A 20,302-nucleotide genomic window follows, 5' to 3' on the forward strand; every position below is an offset into this window, starting at 1 on the left:
ATGGAATCACTTCATCAATGCTGATTTCGTTTGCTTGGCAGGAGCTTCAAACTTTACCTGAGCCTACGTCTCTGGTTGGCTTTGAATCTTCATCCTCGGATTGACAAAGCCTTGGATACGTTATTCCTGACAGGTTTGCATAGGCTACTTGTAGAGGCTTCGAACCACTAACGCAGGGCTGGTTACCGATATTGGTGCCGCTGAATGGAGAGCAGTCCTGAATAGTATTGTTTAAGCGCACACCCCGACAGTCGAACTAGCGCCACTTCATCTTGAGCCGAGCGCTTAACAACTAAGCTAACGGGGCGAACTGACCGCAACCTCAGCTTCATAAAGAGGTCTCAATCCTATCAGCAGCCTATACCAACCTTTCAGCTCTTAAACATTTTAGCTCGCTTGACAAAAAGCGTCAATAGAACAGACGTTGTGCTAGTTATTCCTAATCATTTGCATATGCTGAGCATTAGTCAACATTTAATATGGAACCTGGGCAATCTGTGACGATTTCAACGAAACTTGAATAAAAGTGACTTTTCAAAAAGATATAAACACGCCACTAAAGTCTCGAGTGTTAGTTTATTTATCATCACTTTTGCATCCGTAGAATGATGCTTTCGTTGCAGGCTGCGTAAACTTAAAGCGCGTGTTATTGATACGGTACAAAAACGGCAACAAAATTAACAACGCATAGGCAGGATAGGCTGTAGGCTATCATCCGAAATGATGAAACGCATAAAAATATAAATTGATAAGTTATGGAAGTTATGGTAGGCCTACTACTCCGTCCGCAGAAGCACCACGGCCAGCGAAACACACTGCGGCACTGATCTGTTGGCTGATATCAGCTAGTGCTTCAAAGTCTTCAACATTGAAGACATTGTTTTCATCACTGGCTATCATCCTTAATTCTGCTTCATCTGCGTTTTGGATACCGACGGCTACAACTTGAGCGGCTCGTTGCAAGGCAGCTGCTGGCATTTCAACGTCGTCAAGAGATTTACCTGAAATAAAAAAATAATAATAATTATTAGCTGGATCTGAAGTGCGAAGTGCTAACGCATTGATTTATTTTGCCTACTAAATAGAGAACAAATCTGGATACTATCGAGTATCGATGGCTCTTGATTACTGCGGCATAGATGGAACTCAAGCAGAAAATTCAACACGCGAGAGAACTTTAGTTGGATTAGCCTAATTATTACCTACTCGGACATCTCGTCACGGCAGTACAATGAGGGGCAAGTTTTAATAGTGTTTTGAGAGACGGTAATAAATAAGTGGACGCTTCAATTTAGAAAGTCCACAAGAAAAAGTTTTCAACTTCCGATTGCGAAGTCATAGAGTTTAAGCGACAAAAACATTTTCCAGTTGAAAATCCAAACTGAAGTTGTAATTTTGCATTGCATTTGTGTTTGCGATGCAATGTTGTCGTATCGAAAAAAAAAAAAGATAAAAAAAAAAAAAAAAACGTTTTAGCAGATCAGCCGTTTTTGTTCCTGAATTGCGCAAAGTTATTTTGCATAATCCTACTGCAAGATTTGTGTTCTGCGTGAGAGCATGATCGTGTTCAAAGATAAGCGTCACCAAAAGCGCCAATAACAAAGGAAAATACAGTTTACTGTAAACGAATTGCTATAAAATTTTCATCTGTTCATAACATCATGTATGGTTTGGTTTTTGAATGTTTATCCTTGAACTGACGAAGCCTTGATAGGTTATTCCTGGTAGTTTCGCATACTTGTAGAGGCTCTTGACGCAGGGCCGGTTACCGAGATTGACAGAGTGAAGTTTCCGATTGTTAAAAGGTTGTTGCCGGGGAATTATTCTATCCACTAGATGTCGCTGAACGCAGAGAAGTCTTGAAATAAGTTGCTCAAGCGCACACCCTAAAAGTCGAACCAGCACCGCGTGATCTTGAGTCATGCGCGAAACCACTGAGCTAACTAGGCGTATGTTACAGATATGCTTTGATGGAAGCCAGTAAGCTAATTCCATACAGTGTAAGTCAATAAATCTTACCATCTGTGATCACAACAGCAACCGCAGGTATTCCCGGTCGTCTACCAGAAAATGCGCGCAGAGAGTTGGAGACCGCGTAGGTGATTGCGGTGCCTGTGTTGGTACCCTCACCCTCGTACGGTATTGCTCGAACAGCTGTAGATAGTATTGAAATTTGTATGACACATTTAAATTTCATGGTCAACCTATCACTATACCATACAATCTTATCATATCGACGATGAACAGAAGTTAGCCGTTACCATGTCAGTATGCAGAGGTGGGTTTGGCTCCTTTAGGGGTCTGCAAATTAGGCACGAAGAAGCAAACTGCTGATCATGTTATACTTAAAATCCTTTAACTGCCATGGCCAAGTTTATTGCAGTTTGAAGATTTTTTTTCAGATGTTCAAACAAAAACAAAAAATCAAAAAAACGCAAATTTTTTGTAGTTTGTCAGAAACTGTAGTTATTTGATGAATTTTCGAGAAAAAATACACAATACCTGGAGACCAACAAACTGTTAAAAATACAACTTTCATGTTTTCATTTTTTATGGCAGTTACTGTTCTCAAAATACAGCACTTCAAAATCAAAGCCTTCCTCAAGCTAAATTTTAAAAAATGCATCAAAAAAGCGTGGCGGTTGAAGAGTTTCAACTCAAGTGTTATAAGACATCAAACGGAATGCATGGCAGCACTGAATAAAGCTACCAGGCCAAGCTTTCTAACACCTGACCTGTGAAAAATCTGTTTATAATAAAGACAAAGAGATTAATTTTCTTACCGGCCACAACGTCTTCCGTCGTATCGAAGTCACTCAACAAGAATCTCTCATCTATTTGGTTGTTGTAGCGCAGCAATCCAATCTAAAGAGATGTAATTTCAATCATCATGCCGCAAAAAAACAACAAATAAATCAGGTTTAAACCAGTTTTAAGTCAGTGCAAAACCTTGACCTATCTCCACAGCTGCAGATGAAAAGTAAACTTGGCACTGATCAGTGAAAATATATATACGTTTAAAGATCACCGCTTTAGGCCTATAATTTAAAATTGCATGTTTTAAGTCAAACTAACTGATAAATTACTGAGAAATGTTTTTCCTCAAGTTAAAGCACTCAATTTAACTCATTTATTAAGGAAATAATTTACTTAACCGAGATCATGCTCGTGGTGTAGGCTCCTGGTAGCCATGCGGTGATGCCACTCTGTTTCAAACACCGGTTTAACTATACAGAGAGGAGTCTTGTTTCTCATACAATTGGTTAATTGATAAAAACAGCATCATCAATTAAAAAACGTGTTCTTACTCTCGTTGAGTCCCCTCCAACGTTGAACGTCATGACAAGTTGAATGATGAACGCCCGTATGGCCTCAAAGTTGTCGTCTCCGATGCTGGAGGAGCTATCCACAATGAACACCACATCCATGACAGGATTCGGAGGGCATTCGGTGATGGCTTCACCCATGTTCTAACAAGGTAAAGGGATAAGATTAAATGGGTGCAAGTAAGTTGTGCAAGGAGAGAGAAAAGTTGTTAGCTTTTATTGCTAAAAGTCTCGTTGGAAAATAAAATCTACGAAAATTAGCAACATAAAATTGAAGATTTGATATAAAAACGACGACGCAATTGAAAATTTAATAAAAGCCCAACTAATATCATACCTGACATAACCTAATCTGTGACGTGATGGTGTTAACTATAATGTTAAGAGAATTAAAGTCTTGAACGGTGGTGGCGAAATCCCGGTCTGGATCAGATGCGATTTCGTTGATTTCCTGGATATCCACGTTTCCAATTCCGACGGCAACAACCAGAGTGTTGTCTTCCTTGAGGAGTTGCGATGGAATCACAACATCATCCTGAGAGATACCTGGAACACCATAATAAAAGTTACTCTGTCTTCTGCAACATGTGAAGAAGTGAGGTTGAATTAGCAATTTTAAGTGATCATGAAGCTTCTCACGTTTTTCGCTACAGCGAAACATCCGGGTCACATTGCACAAGTGGATGAAAAACGATAAAAAGTTCTCTGACGACACAATCATTAAAAATTCGATCTTTGTGCAGCAAGTTATGTCATCAAATTAAGTACCTGATAAACTTCCTAAAAAGACACAATAAAATTTCATGTAGACTACAGAACGTATATGAAAACGCTGTCATAAACGTTAAATTCTTATCCTAACCAAATGTCGCACATTTAAGATTTTGAATGCACCATACCGTCTGTGAGAACAACAACAATCTTGGCGACGTTTCGTCTTCTGCCGAGTTCAGGGAGGAAGATGTTCTGTCGCGTGTAATTAATGGCCGCCCCTGTTAAGGTACCAACTCCATTGTACGGAACGTTAGCAACTGCACTTAGCAGATCATCCTTCACTGGGAAGGAATTGAGGTTCCACAAATGGTCAACTCTGTTGTTATAGCGAACAGCGGCAAACTGAAACGGAGAAGAGCGTTAGTTGGTGAGTTGGTAACCAAAAAGCTTTTGACACGGTAACAATATAATTCTATGAAGAAAATTGATAAGTTATATTATCGTTCAGAAAAGTATCAATTATCTACTGTATTTCTGGTTAGAATGATAAAGGAAATTTTATAACTAATAATACATTGGTACACCAATTTGTTTCATACAAAACATCTTGTCGTCGTCTAGCTGAAACAAGACATAAGAAAGCTTAAGATAAAGCTTTAAAAGGTTTCGCTTGCTAGAGCTATTGAGGTAATAACTTATTGTTTGATGAAAGCCTGCAATATTAGAAAGCAAAAAAATCGTTTTACAGCCAAACGCCATATTGAACAAACAAAAATACAAAGCAATCACAGTGGCCTACTACTAGCCTGCAATATGCAATGGCAGCCAGAAAAATCTGTTTTTGTATTGATCCCTAACATTGATTCATCGCTTGCAAACGCCGAATCGATGTAATCAATCAATGTATACAGATTTTGCTTGCTGGAAGATGCTTCGCTTTCCAACCTGTGCAGCGTCAGGCCCGACTTCGAATCTCAGGATCAAAGCTTCGACAAAACTTCGGAGAACTCGGAAATTGTCAAGGCCAATACTTGAGGAGCTGTCAATAACGAACACGGCATCCACTTGGTCTGTGCACTTTTCTGGTGAAAGATTATGATAGATTGTTAGGTTGTGCCCTTAAAATGTTTACATCCATATGATGTTTCAGCAATAGATGCATTTCACAGTTTGACATAAATATCACTGTTTGTCAGTTTTTGGATCGGGAATTATGAACAAAATTTAAACAAGCTCCATTGTGAAAGTTAGGCCTAGTGGCAGTAGGCTAATTTGCTTTCTATGCGGGATCATAATTTACAGAAGAGACATCACATAGGCTACACGTAGCTTCTACGGTATACTTGAGCGTTTGCAGGAGAAAATGGAGTTGTCAGTGAGATGCGTGCGTTCCGTCTCGGTGGCCATGATTTTATAAGAAGCATACTGTGACTACTACAATAAAGGATAATAAAATAGCAATGATATAACTAAAGCCTGTCAAGGTAGGTTTGTGCAAAGGGACAAGCATTGCCCAAAGTCACAACTATAATACAGATACTGGAAGGCCAATTCCACGAGAATCACTCGTGGAACAAATTCATGACCTCTGTATATTACGTCATTGAACTATGAACATTGAACAGGGCATATTTTACCTTGGCAAGTCGGGGGCGGTTGGCTCCATTGTGCCACACCCGGTTCAGTTTCCACGCAAACCAAAGTTGAAATTCCAACGATCTGATAATCTTGTCGGCAATTAAATGTACAAAACGATCCCACATTTATCGAGTCGGTACAAACAACGAAGCCAAATTGCAAGCCGTTAATTTCGTAATCAGGCGAACACGCTGTTGAGAAAAGTGAAGTAGTAAGATGTATGTAGGCCTATGTTACATAGTAAGATGTAAGAACACATAGTAGGTTAGGATATATGTTACAACACATGTACATTGTACAGCAAGAAACTAAGTAAGTTGTCGTCAAAGATGTGGAAACAAGAATGAGTTTGGAGACTTTTTATCACAAATACAAATGAAGTTCGATGTACAGTACCTCAGTAAGCTCCTTTTGTAACTTAAGCAACTAAAAATTATTTCCATGACTGAGGGATCAACAAACAAGCGGTTAAATTAGAATTAATTAATGCGTAATTGCCATGCGAACAATCAAATAAATGCACTGTATACTCCAGCTGAAGAGGCACGACCGTACGTACTTGGACAAGCCTGGATGTTGCAAGCTCTATCGCTTGTCTCTGGACCTTCGCACCCACTTCCATCAAAATTAGCGTTGAAGCAGATCCTTCTTCTGGTCTGTATACCTCCGTTACAGGTCTGTGTGCACTCATCATACTCTCCCCATGGTGACCATGTGGCACAAGACTGAACAAAAATAAGAAATCATATTACAGGCACAATAGCTACGGTAGTAGTTTCGTCTTTGGCTTGACTATTCAGTCTTCAATCACCGTTTTTTTTTATGCCTATGTATACACTTCCGTCGCAAAAGAATGTGCCAATCTGTGGGGTATCAACCAAATTGAGAAGATTCGATAGAAGCACCAATGTGCACCGATTTTATTCGTAAAATTGTTCATCTTGACGATGATGAAGATTGCGACCAGATTGATACAATCCAATCAACAGGAGGAGCCTGAACAATGACGGTCATACCCGGGTGTTGCAGATGTCGGATTCTGAGGTTCCTCCAATGATGCAACCGATGTCCCCAGGCTCTCCAAACAAGCAACCTCTTGTTCTTGTGTAGCTTCCTCCTCCGCAAGTCCGACTGCAATCTCCAAATGGAGTCCAAGGAGCCCACATGGGACAAGTCTAAGGGAACAGTATGATTTTAAACTTCTATGAACTTTAAAACTGAAGAAAACCTTTGAGGTGACTAGATAATTCTAGTTTGAATTTTCTAACAAGTTAATTCAATTGTCAGTAACTATAAATCAAACTTGTTTTCAAAAATGTCAAGTAACGCTACTGCAGTCAGTTAATAAAATCAAATGCTTTTTTGCGTACCTAGGTCGCTGAAAACAATCCGTTTCTATTCTTTGTGCTAAATTTATAAAGTACCCAACCACGTAGTGTTGTTTAATATTATATGATAGTGGAAGAACAACAAATATTTCCAACAAGGCTGCAGTGTCTCATCACATCATACACTCTCAACACGTCGCTTCATACCTGACTGTTACAATCTTCATCTTCCGTGTTGAAGCCGACGCATACGTCAGTTCGCCGTGTGCTGTCCACGACGCAAACCCTTATACGTCGTCGTCCACCACCGCCGCAGGTTCTCGAGCATACCGACCACAACTGCCAGGTTGCCCAGTTCGGGCACAACTAGAATGATGTGAGTTCGTGTTAAAATTTTTGTTTTTGTTTGCAACTTGTTAAGCATTTTGTACACAAGGTTGGAAATTATGGTTGTTGGTTCGTTATGTTGGGTTTGCAAGTTAGAACGTTTATAAGATTATATATTGAATCCGCAAAACCAATAGCCTATAAAATTAAACTTAAAGGTTATTTTTTACAAACACGGCTTTACTAAAAATACTGTCCTTTACGACGTCACTTGACTACTACTTTGACGTCACTTGACTATTGACGTCACTTTACCACTTTCATACATATTTACTACGTATTTTGTTTTTATAAATTTTAAGCTGAAAGCAACATAGTTCGTTCACAGATGTATACACAAGGCAGTCCATTTCCTGGTTTTGATCAGCAAGAAGAAATAACTCACGTGTCCGTTGCAGACGCTGGTTTGTGATGATTCACCTTCACAGCCTCCTCCAAAGTCTTGGTTGAGGCATCGTCTTGTTCTGGTGTAGCTTCCTCCTCCACAAGATGCGGAGCAGTCTCCCCATGGAGTCCATCGGGACCAGTTAGGGCAGATCTTTAAAATCATAGGAACTACTGTGTCACAAGCAAATCATTAGCAGAAACAAATCTAACAAATTGAACTACAATTTAAAGCTGCGGGAGTGATGTAGCGAAATAAGAATATAAAAGAAATTAGGCAAAGTTAGTGACATAATTCTTGAAACTCAATTGCATAAGTCTACATACATTTTGACAGCGACAAAACCCATGCACAGGACATAAGTTTTCTTTTAATAAAATCGCATTTATTGAGACATTTTTAAATGTTACATTTTCATAAATTTCATGTTTGCTCACTTGGTTGTTGCATTCCTGTTGTTCAAACGTGGCGCCTTCACAACCAAGTTGACCGGCTTCACCATTCATGCATTCTCTCGAATGGGATCTGGTTCCTCCTCCACAAGATTCGGAGCAAGCTGTCCATGGAGTCCACGGACCAAATCTCGGACATTCCTAAAGAGTAACATAGCAACATGTTTTTGAGGTGATTTTTTAACTCAAATCATTGAACACAGTCAAAAATGTGTCGCTTTCTCAACAGTGGTGGTTAAAATCATTAAAAACAGTTTCCTTTTTAATTGACGGGACAAACAAAAATGACGCATCTCACCGAAAACATCCCAGACAGCAAATCCGTTATTTTTACATTGATTCAACGTCTGCATACGATCAGAATCAATGTAAAAATCACGGCTTTTGCTGTCTGGGATATTGTTCATTTCACAAAAACAATTGAATTCAAGCAAAGCAACGTATTCATACGGCGGCCTACTTGTGAGTTACAATCTGCAGCTTCCACATCGGGTCCTTCGCATCCGACATCGAATCTGTTCCCATTGATGCAGACCCTGTTTCTTGTCACAGTTCCACCTCCACAGGTCACCCCACATGGGGTAAAGTCGCTCCAAGGGCCCCAGAAAGGACAGTCCTTTGTAACAGAAGGCAAGGGTCAGGAATTGTTAATGGATAAAATAGTATACTTTTATAGTAAATCGCGAACACGTATTGATGAAACTTAGAAAAGACAAAAAATGTAGCGCATCAGCAAACTTCTCTGTTACTTGGAATTTACTCTTGCATGTGGCATCTGTTTGAAAAATATAATGAAAAATTGTATACGGTACCAAAAAACTCATGTGTATAATTTAGCATTAATATATATTCACGCAGCGGTGGGATGGCGCAGCGGATAAGTCGTTCCCTTTCCAATCATGCAACCTGGTTCGACTCCCGGCTTAAGCTGGTTGTCGAAAAATACCGCACTAAACACCTCTATCAGAGCGTAATGAATTGGGTGGGCGTAGTTGCTGAAGTAAAGGCGGCCGAGAGAACGGAACTGGCCACCCTACTCTCGTTAGTACCGAAGGCTTGGTACAATGAGAACCTCATCTTCTCATTCCCCGATGCTTGGATCAAGTATGGGACTTACCTTTTTATATATTTACAAAAATCTTAAATTTGAAATTATAAACCAATTGAATTTGTTACTTTTGCACCATCTTTTTCGATTTTAAACTCTCACTCATGGCTCGAATAAACTGAGATGACATACTTGGATGTTGCAATCTCCATCGCGACTGGTTGGTCCAATGCATCCCTCTTGTCCTTGCTCGCCGTTGATGCAAGTTCTTGTCTGTGTTCGAAGACCACCACCGCAAGTTAAACTGCAGGAACTCCAACTTGTCCACGGTCCCCAAACTGGACAGAGCTATAAACAAGAACAATCGCGATTGTGCATTAGAACAGTGGCTACTTGGTTGATAAATAATGTTTTAAAATTACACAATGGCGTCTTTCCGAGAACCGCTATCTCAAATGTGAGGTCTGACATCTTTTTTTAGTGTTGGCGGTTTAAAAACCTCGTTTTTATGTAAAAATAATTTCACCACAGTGTGTTAAGGCAATCTAGATTATAAAATACAGCGTTTCCTCTATTTTTAGAAGATTAAAAACGGTATGCATAAGCAATAAGCACAAAGTAGACCACTGGCAATGAAATTTTTCAAACTAAATCTAAGTAATTACCCCGAGGTTACAGACAGCGTTTTCGGAGCTCAATCCAATGTCACAGCCACGTTCACCAGGTTCTCCATCTCTGCAGGATCGTCTTCTAGTTCTTACTCCATTTGAACATGTCGTGGAGCAAGGATCGAACTGAGTCCATGGAGTCCATCCAGGGCAGTTCTGAAATAAAAAACATGTTGGTAACTTTAGAATATTTAAGGTAATAGATGATCAAGTGTTATATCAAGTGATGATTGCTATTACTAGGCGGTAGTGCCTACGTTTATAGCTAGAACATCTTTTTTTACACAAGTTCAACGTCTGTAAACTTTAAATGAAGACAAGCAAGACGATGGGTTACGGAAAACTGGATGGACTTATTCACTGGCCAGACTGAAGTTCGAGCAAGAAATCTGAGCCGCAACAATTATTTCAGAAGTGATTAGTTGTTCAGTTTAAGAGGGAAAAACTGTGTGACTTTGTACCCCGGTGTTGCAAGGCAGGCTTTCAATGCTTTCTCCAGCTGGACAGCCGATGTCTCCAATGGAACCATAAACGCAAATACGTTGTCTGGTGATACTACCGCCATTACAAGTCAGTGTACAAGGCGTGTATTCTCCCCATGGAGCCCATTGCGGGCAGAACTGTAAAACGAGAGAAAACAAAGTAAAGAACCATAAAAACAATTAAAGTCAACAACACATAGCATTGACGTATTAGCTCTAAGCAAACAGGGTTTGTTAACACAAACACAGCATTAGAAGTACAAATAATGATAAGCAAAATAATCCATAGATATATTGTATTTGTACTGCATGTGGGTGGTAAAGATGCACATTAGCATGTCAAACTACAGGCTATAATTTCGATATATCTGAAGATGCCAGCATGTCGCTAATGCGGATCTTTCTACGCTGTTACGTAAATATGTTGGTCTCTTACTTACCCCAGTGCTGCAGACGTTGGTTTCTCTGGTCTCGCCGATGCAGCCTCGTTGTCCAACCATCCCGCCGATGCAGACTCTTGTGTGTGATCGCGTGCCGTTTCCGCAAGACACACTGCAAGGAGTGTATTCGCTCCAAGGACCCCAGTACGGACAAGCCTGAAAATAAACATGCTGAAACGTGAAGAACATGGACAAATTACGAGTCATCATCCAGAATCGAAGCGTTATCGGTGGCACTAAGCTCAATGGTGCTTCTGTGGAGCACTTAAACATTTGGCATCTAGAAACTTCTTTCACACAATGACAGGTTGAAAGAAGAGTCACAGACTAAAAAGATTCTCCTTACATTAAAGTTGCATCCTCTGGAAGCAGATCCCTCTCCAACACACTCATCTTCCGCTCCGTCACAATCGCGTGTCCTTGTTTGTGTTCCTCCATCGCACGTGCGGGAACATTGTGACCATGGTCCCCATGGCGACCACATACGGCAAGGCTGAACATGAAACACGTTAAGTAAATAAATGTTGATATGAGATGTTGAAAGTCAAGAAATAAAACGATCCACATGGAAGAATGATCTCTAGTTCTATCACTTTGCAACATGCTCTTTTTTAAATTAAATTTCTACATAGAAATAAATTTCAATGGAAAAATGATTTAAACCTCTTGCAGGTAACATTAATAATAAACTTTAATTGTTTCAAGATCGGGATTGACATTGTGACATAATCGCTACTTTAGATTTCTTAATCTTCTTGACCTTGATCATTGAAAATGACAACTATTAATCTGCTGCAGTGAGATCTTTTTCATCTTCTCTGTGTGAACCTTCTTCGCCACTCCAGGGGTCGAGGGGCTCTGCCTTTGTAATCCTTGGGCATGGAGGCGACTAGGTCTAGATGTTTGGGCAGGCGTCGAGCAGCCACTGAATTGATTCGTCATCCAGATCACTACACCATTTGGCGCCTGGTAGATGACGCAGTTGCTGAATGCAGATGGTGTCGTTTGCGGTTTGTTCCTTCTTGCCATACTCACAGATCGCGGATTAATCCATCCCCCATTTGTGCATGTTAGAGCTGAATAGTGCGACGCCAGGGCGCAGGCGGTCGAGCCGCAACCAGGCCTTCCTTGGTAAAAGAATTCCTGTTGGATGGAGGCCGGTGTCGGAGAAAAAACTTTGGAGTCTTGAGGAGTTCTTCTACCACTCCGAGCTCCACGGTTGGTCCGCTTAGGTAGCCGCACTGATAGATTGGTCTTCAGCAGTTTTCATCAAAAGTTATGCGGCATGTACAAATGGGTGTCTCGATTTCAGTCGCCGGGGTTGCTCGCTTACAGACTCGTAGAAACTTGCGACAGTGAGATTATATTAGTAAATGAAAGTTTCAGGATAAGAAAGCACGAAAGCAGTTAGCATTTGTGAGTTTTTGAATAATTTTAATTGAGGGATTCGTTTGTTTAAACGGCATATTTATAAAAAAAAAAGGTTTCTTTCTTTCAAACTTAAGTTGGTTTGAGCAGAAATTCTTAAGGCCAGTCGAGAAAGCGTACCTCAACATTGCATGGTTCATGTTCTTCTTTGGATCCTATGCAACCATCCAATCCTGGCACACCAAATAAGCACGTACGTACGTGGGTCCGTCTTCCCGTTCCGCAAGAGTGGGAACAATCGGACCACTCAGACCAAGTTCCCCAGGTAGGACAGTTCTAGAAAAACCATCAAGTTATAAATTTGAACAAGTCTAAAAACGTTCTCTTGTCTTCGTCAAAGTTAACAAAATTGCAGTGTAGGTTCTTATAAAAATGTCCAAACATTTGTGCTAAAAAAAAATAAAACTTGAGTAGTTTCTTTAACTCACTTCAGTATTGCAAGGAATGATGTCTCTGACAGAGCCTGGACAGCCTGGGTCTCCAGCGTCGCCATTGACGCATTCTCTTGTACGTGTTGAAGTTCCTCCTTCGCACGATTGCGAACACTTGCTGTACTTGCCCCAGTTCGCCCAATAGGCGCATGCCTGGAATGCCAGATTTCGTGCAAATGACAAAAAATTAAAGTAAAAATATATGTTTAATCACCACATAAAATTTATCACTCCAACAATTATGTTACACCAAGCTTTAAATTAAAAACGTTTCTTTTCTGGTAATTTAAAATTTATTTATATATAACCTATACGCCAACGTTATCAAACCTCTTCTTGGCAAGCTCCTTCTTCGGATACGGGTCCAATACACCCAAGCTCTCCAACTTGGCCTCCGATACATGCCCTGACATGAGTGAATATGCCTGAACCACAAGTGACACTGCAGTCTCCCCATGAGCTCCAGGAAGACCATCGTGGACAGTCCTGCAAATGACAATTATATCGGATGATAATCCCGGAATTCTTCAGCAGAGTTTCATCTTATTTTAAAGGTAAATTAAAGCTGTAAAACTAGTGCAAATGTTGGTAACTGTAAGTTGACAGAGAATACTGTCAAATGAACGTTATTGATCAATAGAATAATTTTAATATTGAGTTTACAAACATTACCTGGCTATTACATTCTCCCGATTCGGACGTATCACCGATGCAGCCGAAGAGTCCAACAGTGCCAAACATGCAGATCCTTGTTCTTGTGTAAGTACCTCCTCCGCATGATGAGGAGCAAGTGGACCAAGATCCCCATTGCTCCCAAGTGGGACATGACTAAAAAAGTTAAAAAATTTTCCAACAAACTGTTTAAAAACTGCACATGCCTTTGTAATGAGTATCATTGGTTAGGTTAGTGATATCAGTCATTCGCTGATAAGTTAAAGGAACGGTTGATAACAAGGCACCTATAATGGCAAAAACGCTTCAGCAAAGAGGGGATTGGTAGGCCAAGGAAGAGATGCTAGCTGGTAGAAGACGACATTAAATGAAGGAAATTAGGAGAAGTCAACTCTAACAACTGGAAAGTTTGGCGGAGGGGCTGCAAAACATTAGGACTCTTGCTACCGGGAACAAACGCAGGAATCCACCTACTAAAGATGGAACAAACGGATGAAAAACCACCAGGAAGAAAACCTTATTTTTACTAAATTGTCTGTGATAGTTGCTTATATTTTAGCACTGATTCGTGGTTAAAATAACAACCTGGAAGTTGCAAAGTCCGGTTTCTTGTCTTTCTCCGATACACCCATTTTCTCCAGGCGACCCGTTGATGCATGATCTTCTGCGGTTGCGAGATCCACCGTCGCAAGACACGGAGCAATCACTCCATTGTGTCCATGAGGACCACCTTGGACAAGAATCATCCTGAAAAAAAAATTGGAAATTTGAGAATTCATTCATCAAACAAAATATTCATTTTAGTGTTTTGTTTTTCCATCATAAAATTGCGGGCTCATGTTAAACACACAAACCTATTGTCTACGAGTCTCCTTCATTGGGTTCAAAAACGTGAGACTTTAAATTGAATTTAATTCAAATTGCTCCTACTTCACTTCCACATGTTCCTTGTTGCGTCGCACTTCCGGGACATCCAGGAGATCCTCCAACGCGGTTTTCGCACGTTCTACGGCGGAACCAGGTACCAACACCGCACGTCTCACTGCATCCGCTCCAGCTCTCCCATTCTCCCCAGGATGGGCAAGGCTGCGCAAGAAAATAATCAGTACAAAAAACTGAAAGATCTAGTTTGGTCGTTTGTATCCATCAAAGAATGAGTTCAATTGTAGGTTTTTGAGAAGCAGAAAAGAAAAACATAGTTCAAGATACAAACTACATAGTTATCTTTTTCTTTTCGTTTTTTTTTTTGTGTGTTTGCAAGCTGATGATATATTTTTTACAACTTCTGACGAAATTGACTTACGCCTTCACCACAGCTTTCAGAATTTTGGGCGTCTCCCAAGCAGCCCACATCGCCAATGATTCCACCAACGCAGACTCTGTTGCGGTTTCGCGTTCCACCACCGCATGTCATGCTACAACGAGACCACGTGACCCATTCTGTCCAATAAGGACAAGTCTGGAAATGCATCTCCGATTACATAATTGGGTTATAATTCAAATTTTTTCACAATTTCAAAGAATAGTAAGAATACGTGAGTATAAAAAGCATTCTGAAACCAAATCAGCAGCAGAAAATAAAGTTTCTCACAGAATAGCTGATCATCATTGAGAGCATGCATACTATTGTTTTGTGTTGGTTGATAAATCAGTGAATGAAAAATATGCTACGAAAATACAATATGTGTGATAAAATATGACAAACACTAATATTACTACGCTTAAAAAAAGCTGAGGATCGAGGGAACAATATCAAGGTATCTGGCCTGCAAATTTGGTTCTCTAAGTAATTGCTTGAATGTCACGAGCCCTCTCGGCATCACGTTTTTATCCGCCACATCTGGCATTGTCACAAAAGTTTATTTCTTTCGCTGCTTTTCTATACCTGCTCATTGCAAATCTCTTCTTGTCCTGGCAAGTCGTCACAGATACCAGCGAGCTCACCATCGCATTGTCTGCTTCTGAATCGCTTTCCGACGCCACAGGTGCGTGTGCAAGAGCTCCACGGTGTCCAGTCAAAGTCGATGATGCAATCCTAGATGTAATACATTAGAAATAAGTTTAACTCTCACGTAAGGTTTATTGGGAAAACTCCACAAATTTATGGCGTTTTGCTCGGCGAAAACAGAGTGAGTATCTTAGCTAGATATTCTGTTTTATAAATGAAAAAGTCGACGTTGTGAAATGTAACTTTTTGATTTATCAACTAAAGGTCAGATAAAATATTAGAAAAGAGAAGACAAACCGGTCCGTCACAGCTAGCGCTTTCCGAGACACTTCCCAGGCAGCCACCTTCACCAGCATCGCCATTCACACATTCTCGTGTGTGTGTTCGAATTCCGAATCCACACGTCGTCGAACAACGTGTCCATGGACCCCATGTGCTCCAATAAGAGCATATCTGTGTCGAAAACATGAGAATATAAAAATGTCGGTTTGATCGGAAATAATGCTACTTTCCTTAAGAGAAAGCTTTACACAAATCCATCAGTGGTAACCACAAACGTTAATAGCCACTACACTTCAAAGAATAAAAACCATCGTGAAATTTATTGTAAACCTTTCAAGCTTTCGTTTTTATCCTAACTCTTGCAAAGAGTGAAAATCTTTCAGTACTCACCGCATCAGTACATGAGGCCTCCTCTGTAGGCGACCCGAGACATCCAACATCACCTGGTGATCCATCAATGCAGATGCGGACATGCGACCTTGTGCCAATACCACAAGTGACGCTGCAGTCACCCCAGTTGCCCCAAGGAGACCATGATGGACAGTTCTTTAAAATTGAAACAAAATAGTTTGTTACAGTTTTCAACATCAGAGCCAGTTGATGAGAAGTGGCGAAGATTCGTTCGAATTTTAAAGATAAAATAAAGAAACTTACTCCTGAGTTGCAGTTTTCTGATCGCTCTGCATCTCCATCACATGTTCCACGATCTCCGATGCAAACTCTTCTTTGATTACGAATTCCTCCTCCACAAGTTCTAGAACATTCGCTCCATGTTCCCCATACAGACCAGGATGAACATGCCTAATAATGATACAATGCATGTCAGAGACACGTTTGCTACTATTCTAAACCAAAAAAATCAAAGTTTTTATCAGCCCCTTCTAAAATTAATTTTGTATTTGATATTTTTATTTGGAAACGCTGATCGGTTGCATCAGATCTCAAGCGCATTTTTATCTAAGAGCAACAGTAGAAAAAAAGCGTACAAACCTCTGTGTTGCAGAAAGTTTCTTGAGTGGCGTTGCCAAAGCATGGAGGAGTTCCTTCAAATTGATTGATACAGACACGTCTTCTTCTCTGTACACCGGTGTTGCAGATAGCGCTGCACAAGCCCCAAGTTCCCCATCGCGACCAGAATTCGCAAGGCTAAAAATGACATCCACGTGTGTTAAAATATTCATTTGCACTTTATAACAAAGAGGGAAACAGACCTCTTTTTGGTAAGAAAAACATTTTTTTATCAGCTAAGATTTTTTATAACTTAATAAAGAGTATACTGTTGAAAAGACTTTCAAAAATTTAATAATACGTTCGGCTCCGATCGCTCAATTGGTTAGCGCGTGACTTCTGAAACGAAGAAGCTTTAGGATCAAGCGGCGCTGGTTCCATTCTCGGGGTGTGTGCTTGAGCAACACACGTAAGGACTCTCTCCATTCAGCAGCATCTAATGAATGGAATAATTCCCCAGCAACAACACTTTAACAATCGGAAACTTCCGTCTGTCAATCTCGGTGACCGGTCCTGCGTCACTAGTTTAAAACGTCTACAAGAATGCGAAACTGCCAGGACTAAGCTCTCAAAGAAGCTTTCCCAGTACGAGGATAAAGATTCAATCAATCAATCTGAAAGGTGTGATCAGCTTTTCTCTTGATGTGTAACTTCAATGATGTCATGGTTTACCAGATCCTTTAAACTTTCATATCAGCTTAGAAAATGATCTGCATTACCGTAGTCACCATTCGGCCTACTCGTTTAAAAGAAGATAAAGATTTGGAAGAGAGTTTGTTTTGTTAAAAAAAGTTTAAAAAAGTTAACAAAACTAGTGCTACATACATTTCCATTGCAGAAGCGATCATACGAAGCTGTTCCAGCACATCCAATCTGTCCTGGTTCGCCGTTGATACACTCCCTGGTGCGAGACTGCTGGCCTCCTCCGCAACTGAAGGTGCACGAAGAGTAGTCAGACCATGGAGACCAGAATGGACAGTCCTGGTGGAAAAATGAGAACAAGTAAAGAAGCAATCATTATGAGGATAGCGTGCTCACTTTAATATTTTGAAGCGAGTTGATAAAACATTCGTTGAGTAATAAACTTAGTCATAAAACTTGACAATAATTCTCTCTTAGGTAATCTACCTCACGACTGCTTTATAACTTGGTTTACAAAGTTTGCTTTACAGCGTGGCTCCACTTCTGGAAGCAGTCAATATTAAGAAAGTGCTTGTCATCACCTGAGTCGCACATTCAGCTTGTTCTACTGGAGCCCCCAAACATCCTTCATCTCCTTCAGCTCCGTTTATACAACGACGAGTATGGGATCGGACACCACGGCCGCAGGTTTGATCACAAGGTGACCACGGGCCCCATGGAGACCAGAAGGGACAAGTCTGAACACAAGCAAAGAAAATGTAATTAAAATACGGCTCGGTGGCTTAGTGGTTAGAGTGTCCGCCTACGAATTAATAGACATGGGTTCAATACCGTGTCTGTTCATAGCAAACACCTTTATAGAGTGTTACATCATTGAGGGCAATAATGTAATCGGTTGCCTCTCTATTCGGCTGCGTTGGCACCGTTTGTTTAGTAAAGCGCTAAGAGCAACGCAAATCTGTGATGGACGCGGTTCTATATTAAAAAAACAAACAGTATTATGTTTTTTATCACGTCGTACGGTCAGCGCTATGAAAGCACAAGTACCATAACAATCAAGAATAAGTTCAAGAAACTTCACAAATCTATACAAAATCCTTACTCCTAAAATGCATGTTTGTCTCTCCAAAACGTCACCAAGACATCCGGGATCACCAGGATCAGCGTTGATGCAGGTTCTTGTTCGAGTAGATTCTCCTCTTCCACATGACACGGAACACGGCGACCAAGGAGACCAGAAGTCCCAAAACGCGCAGTCCTAAAAACAATCAACGTAATGATAAATAAATAAATTGCTTTAGTCGCATGTTTGTTGGTCAGCATTAGCTGGACTTTCTCATCGGAATTGGTCCCATTGTGGCGGAAACTGTCACTGAGCGTTAATTTGTTAGAAAGGGTAAAACACAAGTAAACAAAAACAAAGACGCTTTGGTTGAATCAAGCTGCACCACAACTCCATCGGACATATACTGTACTGTATGAGTTTCTCGGCAGCCGAGTGCAGCAACAATTGACAATGATAAACACGTGTTTAGCCCATGAGGCTGGACTCATCAGTGCTCATCAGACGCATCATGCTCGCAGTTCTATAGTGAGTAGTCAGGCAGTGCTAACTCCAGGTAGATCGCTCCTTCTCAACAGAAATACATGCTGATTGTTCAAGTTGAACTGAAAAACTCAGCTATTGCAGAAGAATTAAAAATATCACGAGAAAAAAAGATTAAATTTCTACAAGCACTAAAGAAACCTATATTAAAAAAAAAGTACGATGTGCCATTCGAATTGCAGCACCACCAACAGCTCGATAGTGTGGGGGCGATTACAGTTGAAAATTAACTAAATTAAAACACAATTAGAAAAATGAAGACAGCACCTGGACAGCGCATGGTTCGGAATCCCCAAGACTTCCACTGCAGGCAAACGACCTCAATCGCTGTTGGAAGCAACCTCGAGATCTTCGTCTTAGACCAGTTCCACACGTTCTACTGCAAACTGACCATGGAACCCATGGATCAAGAGCTGGACACTCCTAAACGAGTGAGAAAATGGTTACTCAAAGTGGTGTAGGCTTACGCCTTTCAACAAAACAAGTTATCGTACAGCTCTATACAGTAAAAATGACATTATGTTTCAAAGTGATTTGTAACCGAGACGTGCTTATCACCGCCGTTAGCCTTCAGCTTTTAGGATAAACGGGTTTAGCGAAAGACCACAGGGTCAACAAAATCACTTGCCACTCTCGTATGACAATGCAAATAGCAGGATATCATCTTACATCAAAAGTTATTGGTAGCCTAGAGTAGTAGCTAAATCCTAGATAGCCTATGTGAATACCCAGACTTTATGGTGTAAGCTCCGAGAATTTTCTTGGAAATGGTATTATGTGATATGTTTGTCAATATTTCTTTTCAAAGATAATATAATAATGAAAACAATGAACGGAGTCTGGTGATACTTGACTTCCCTTCAGATTTCAATTTATGGTCCGCTCAAATAACCGCTTTTCAGTCGCCATTTCTAGGAGATAAGCTAAGAGGGTTTTTATGCCTTGGCTAAGAGCTTTTTTAAGTTTTTGTGCAATGCAAAATTGGCAGGTCATTCGCATACGCGCATTTTAGGGAGACTTTGCTTGGCAGGTTGTGGATGTAAACTTAATGTAATTTTAAAAGAAAAAAAAACCTTGCCATGCGTCGTACCTCAGTGTTGCAATCCAGTATGTTGATGTCCTCGCCGGGGCAACCCCCACCAACGCATGTACGTCGTCTTACTTGGGTTCCATTGCCGCAAGTGACACTGCATTGGTCGTATGGTCCCCATGGTGACCATTCAGAGCATTGCTGCACAACAAGCAGAAAATGTTACAACCACCAACCTCAGCAGCACCAAGGCTTGCGACTAAACGGCAGAAATCATTTTAAAACTCGCCACTTTTCTACAGTTGGTGAGAAAATTAGAAGCAAGTTTGACAACAGAGCATTTACTGTTAAACTAAAAAAATTCAAATTGCGTTGATAAAAAATTAA

General features: G+C 40.5%; 1 protein-coding gene across 1 annotated transcript in view; it reads right to left on the bottom strand.

Annotated features, from left to right (window-relative positions):
- Nucleotides 1-557: 557 nt before the first annotated feature.
- The window catches only part of LOC145781905 (uncharacterized), a 64,210-nt gene continuing 44,465 nt past the window's right edge, over nucleotides 558-20,302 (bottom strand). Inside the window, exons 85-120 of the mRNA XM_082593598.1 lie at nucleotides 19,976-20,116; nucleotides 19,153-19,308; nucleotides 18,382-18,537; nucleotides 17,861-18,016; nucleotides 17,463-17,618; nucleotides 16,620-16,775; nucleotides 16,284-16,430; nucleotides 16,020-16,175; nucleotides 15,645-15,800; nucleotides 15,285-15,434; nucleotides 14,703-14,858; nucleotides 14,330-14,485; nucleotides 13,985-14,146; nucleotides 13,400-13,555; nucleotides 13,058-13,213; nucleotides 12,725-12,880; nucleotides 12,417-12,572; nucleotides 11,215-11,361; nucleotides 10,869-11,024; nucleotides 10,408-10,566; nucleotides 9,944-10,102; nucleotides 9,471-9,626; nucleotides 8,691-8,846; nucleotides 8,216-8,371; nucleotides 7,779-7,931; nucleotides 7,214-7,372; nucleotides 6,695-6,853; nucleotides 6,238-6,403; nucleotides 5,678-5,869; nucleotides 4,986-5,122; nucleotides 4,226-4,442; nucleotides 3,664-3,872; nucleotides 3,309-3,470; nucleotides 2,784-2,865; nucleotides 2,020-2,154; nucleotides 558-1,001 (exon numbers count right to left, since the gene is read on the bottom strand). Of these exons, the coding sequence (XP_082449724.1) occupies nucleotides 763-1,001; nucleotides 2,020-2,154; nucleotides 2,784-2,865; nucleotides 3,309-3,470; nucleotides 3,664-3,872; nucleotides 4,226-4,442; nucleotides 4,986-5,122; nucleotides 5,678-5,869; nucleotides 6,238-6,403; nucleotides 6,695-6,853; nucleotides 7,214-7,372; nucleotides 7,779-7,931; nucleotides 8,216-8,371; nucleotides 8,691-8,846; nucleotides 9,471-9,626; nucleotides 9,944-10,102; nucleotides 10,408-10,566; nucleotides 10,869-11,024; nucleotides 11,215-11,361; nucleotides 12,417-12,572; nucleotides 12,725-12,880; nucleotides 13,058-13,213; nucleotides 13,400-13,555; nucleotides 13,985-14,146; nucleotides 14,330-14,485; nucleotides 14,703-14,858; nucleotides 15,285-15,434; nucleotides 15,645-15,800; nucleotides 16,020-16,175; nucleotides 16,284-16,430; nucleotides 16,620-16,775; nucleotides 17,463-17,618; nucleotides 17,861-18,016; nucleotides 18,382-18,537; nucleotides 19,153-19,308; nucleotides 19,976-20,116 (5,727 nt within the window). The 3' untranslated portion in view covers nucleotides 558-762. The remainder of the gene's footprint in view (nucleotides 1,002-2,019; nucleotides 2,155-2,783; nucleotides 2,866-3,308; nucleotides 3,471-3,663; nucleotides 3,873-4,225; nucleotides 4,443-4,985; nucleotides 5,123-5,677; nucleotides 5,870-6,237; nucleotides 6,404-6,694; nucleotides 6,854-7,213; nucleotides 7,373-7,778; nucleotides 7,932-8,215; nucleotides 8,372-8,690; nucleotides 8,847-9,470; nucleotides 9,627-9,943; nucleotides 10,103-10,407; nucleotides 10,567-10,868; nucleotides 11,025-11,214; nucleotides 11,362-12,416; nucleotides 12,573-12,724; nucleotides 12,881-13,057; nucleotides 13,214-13,399; nucleotides 13,556-13,984; nucleotides 14,147-14,329; nucleotides 14,486-14,702; nucleotides 14,859-15,284; nucleotides 15,435-15,644; nucleotides 15,801-16,019; nucleotides 16,176-16,283; nucleotides 16,431-16,619; nucleotides 16,776-17,462; nucleotides 17,619-17,860; nucleotides 18,017-18,381; nucleotides 18,538-19,152; nucleotides 19,309-19,975; nucleotides 20,117-20,302) is intronic.

The sequence above is a fragment of the Aplidium turbinatum genome, chromosome 13 (assembly GCF_918807975.1).
Source record: "Aplidium turbinatum chromosome 13, kaAplTurb1.1, whole genome shotgun sequence".
Taxonomy (NCBI): domain Eukaryota; kingdom Metazoa; phylum Chordata; class Ascidiacea; order Aplousobranchia; family Polyclinidae; genus Aplidium; species Aplidium turbinatum.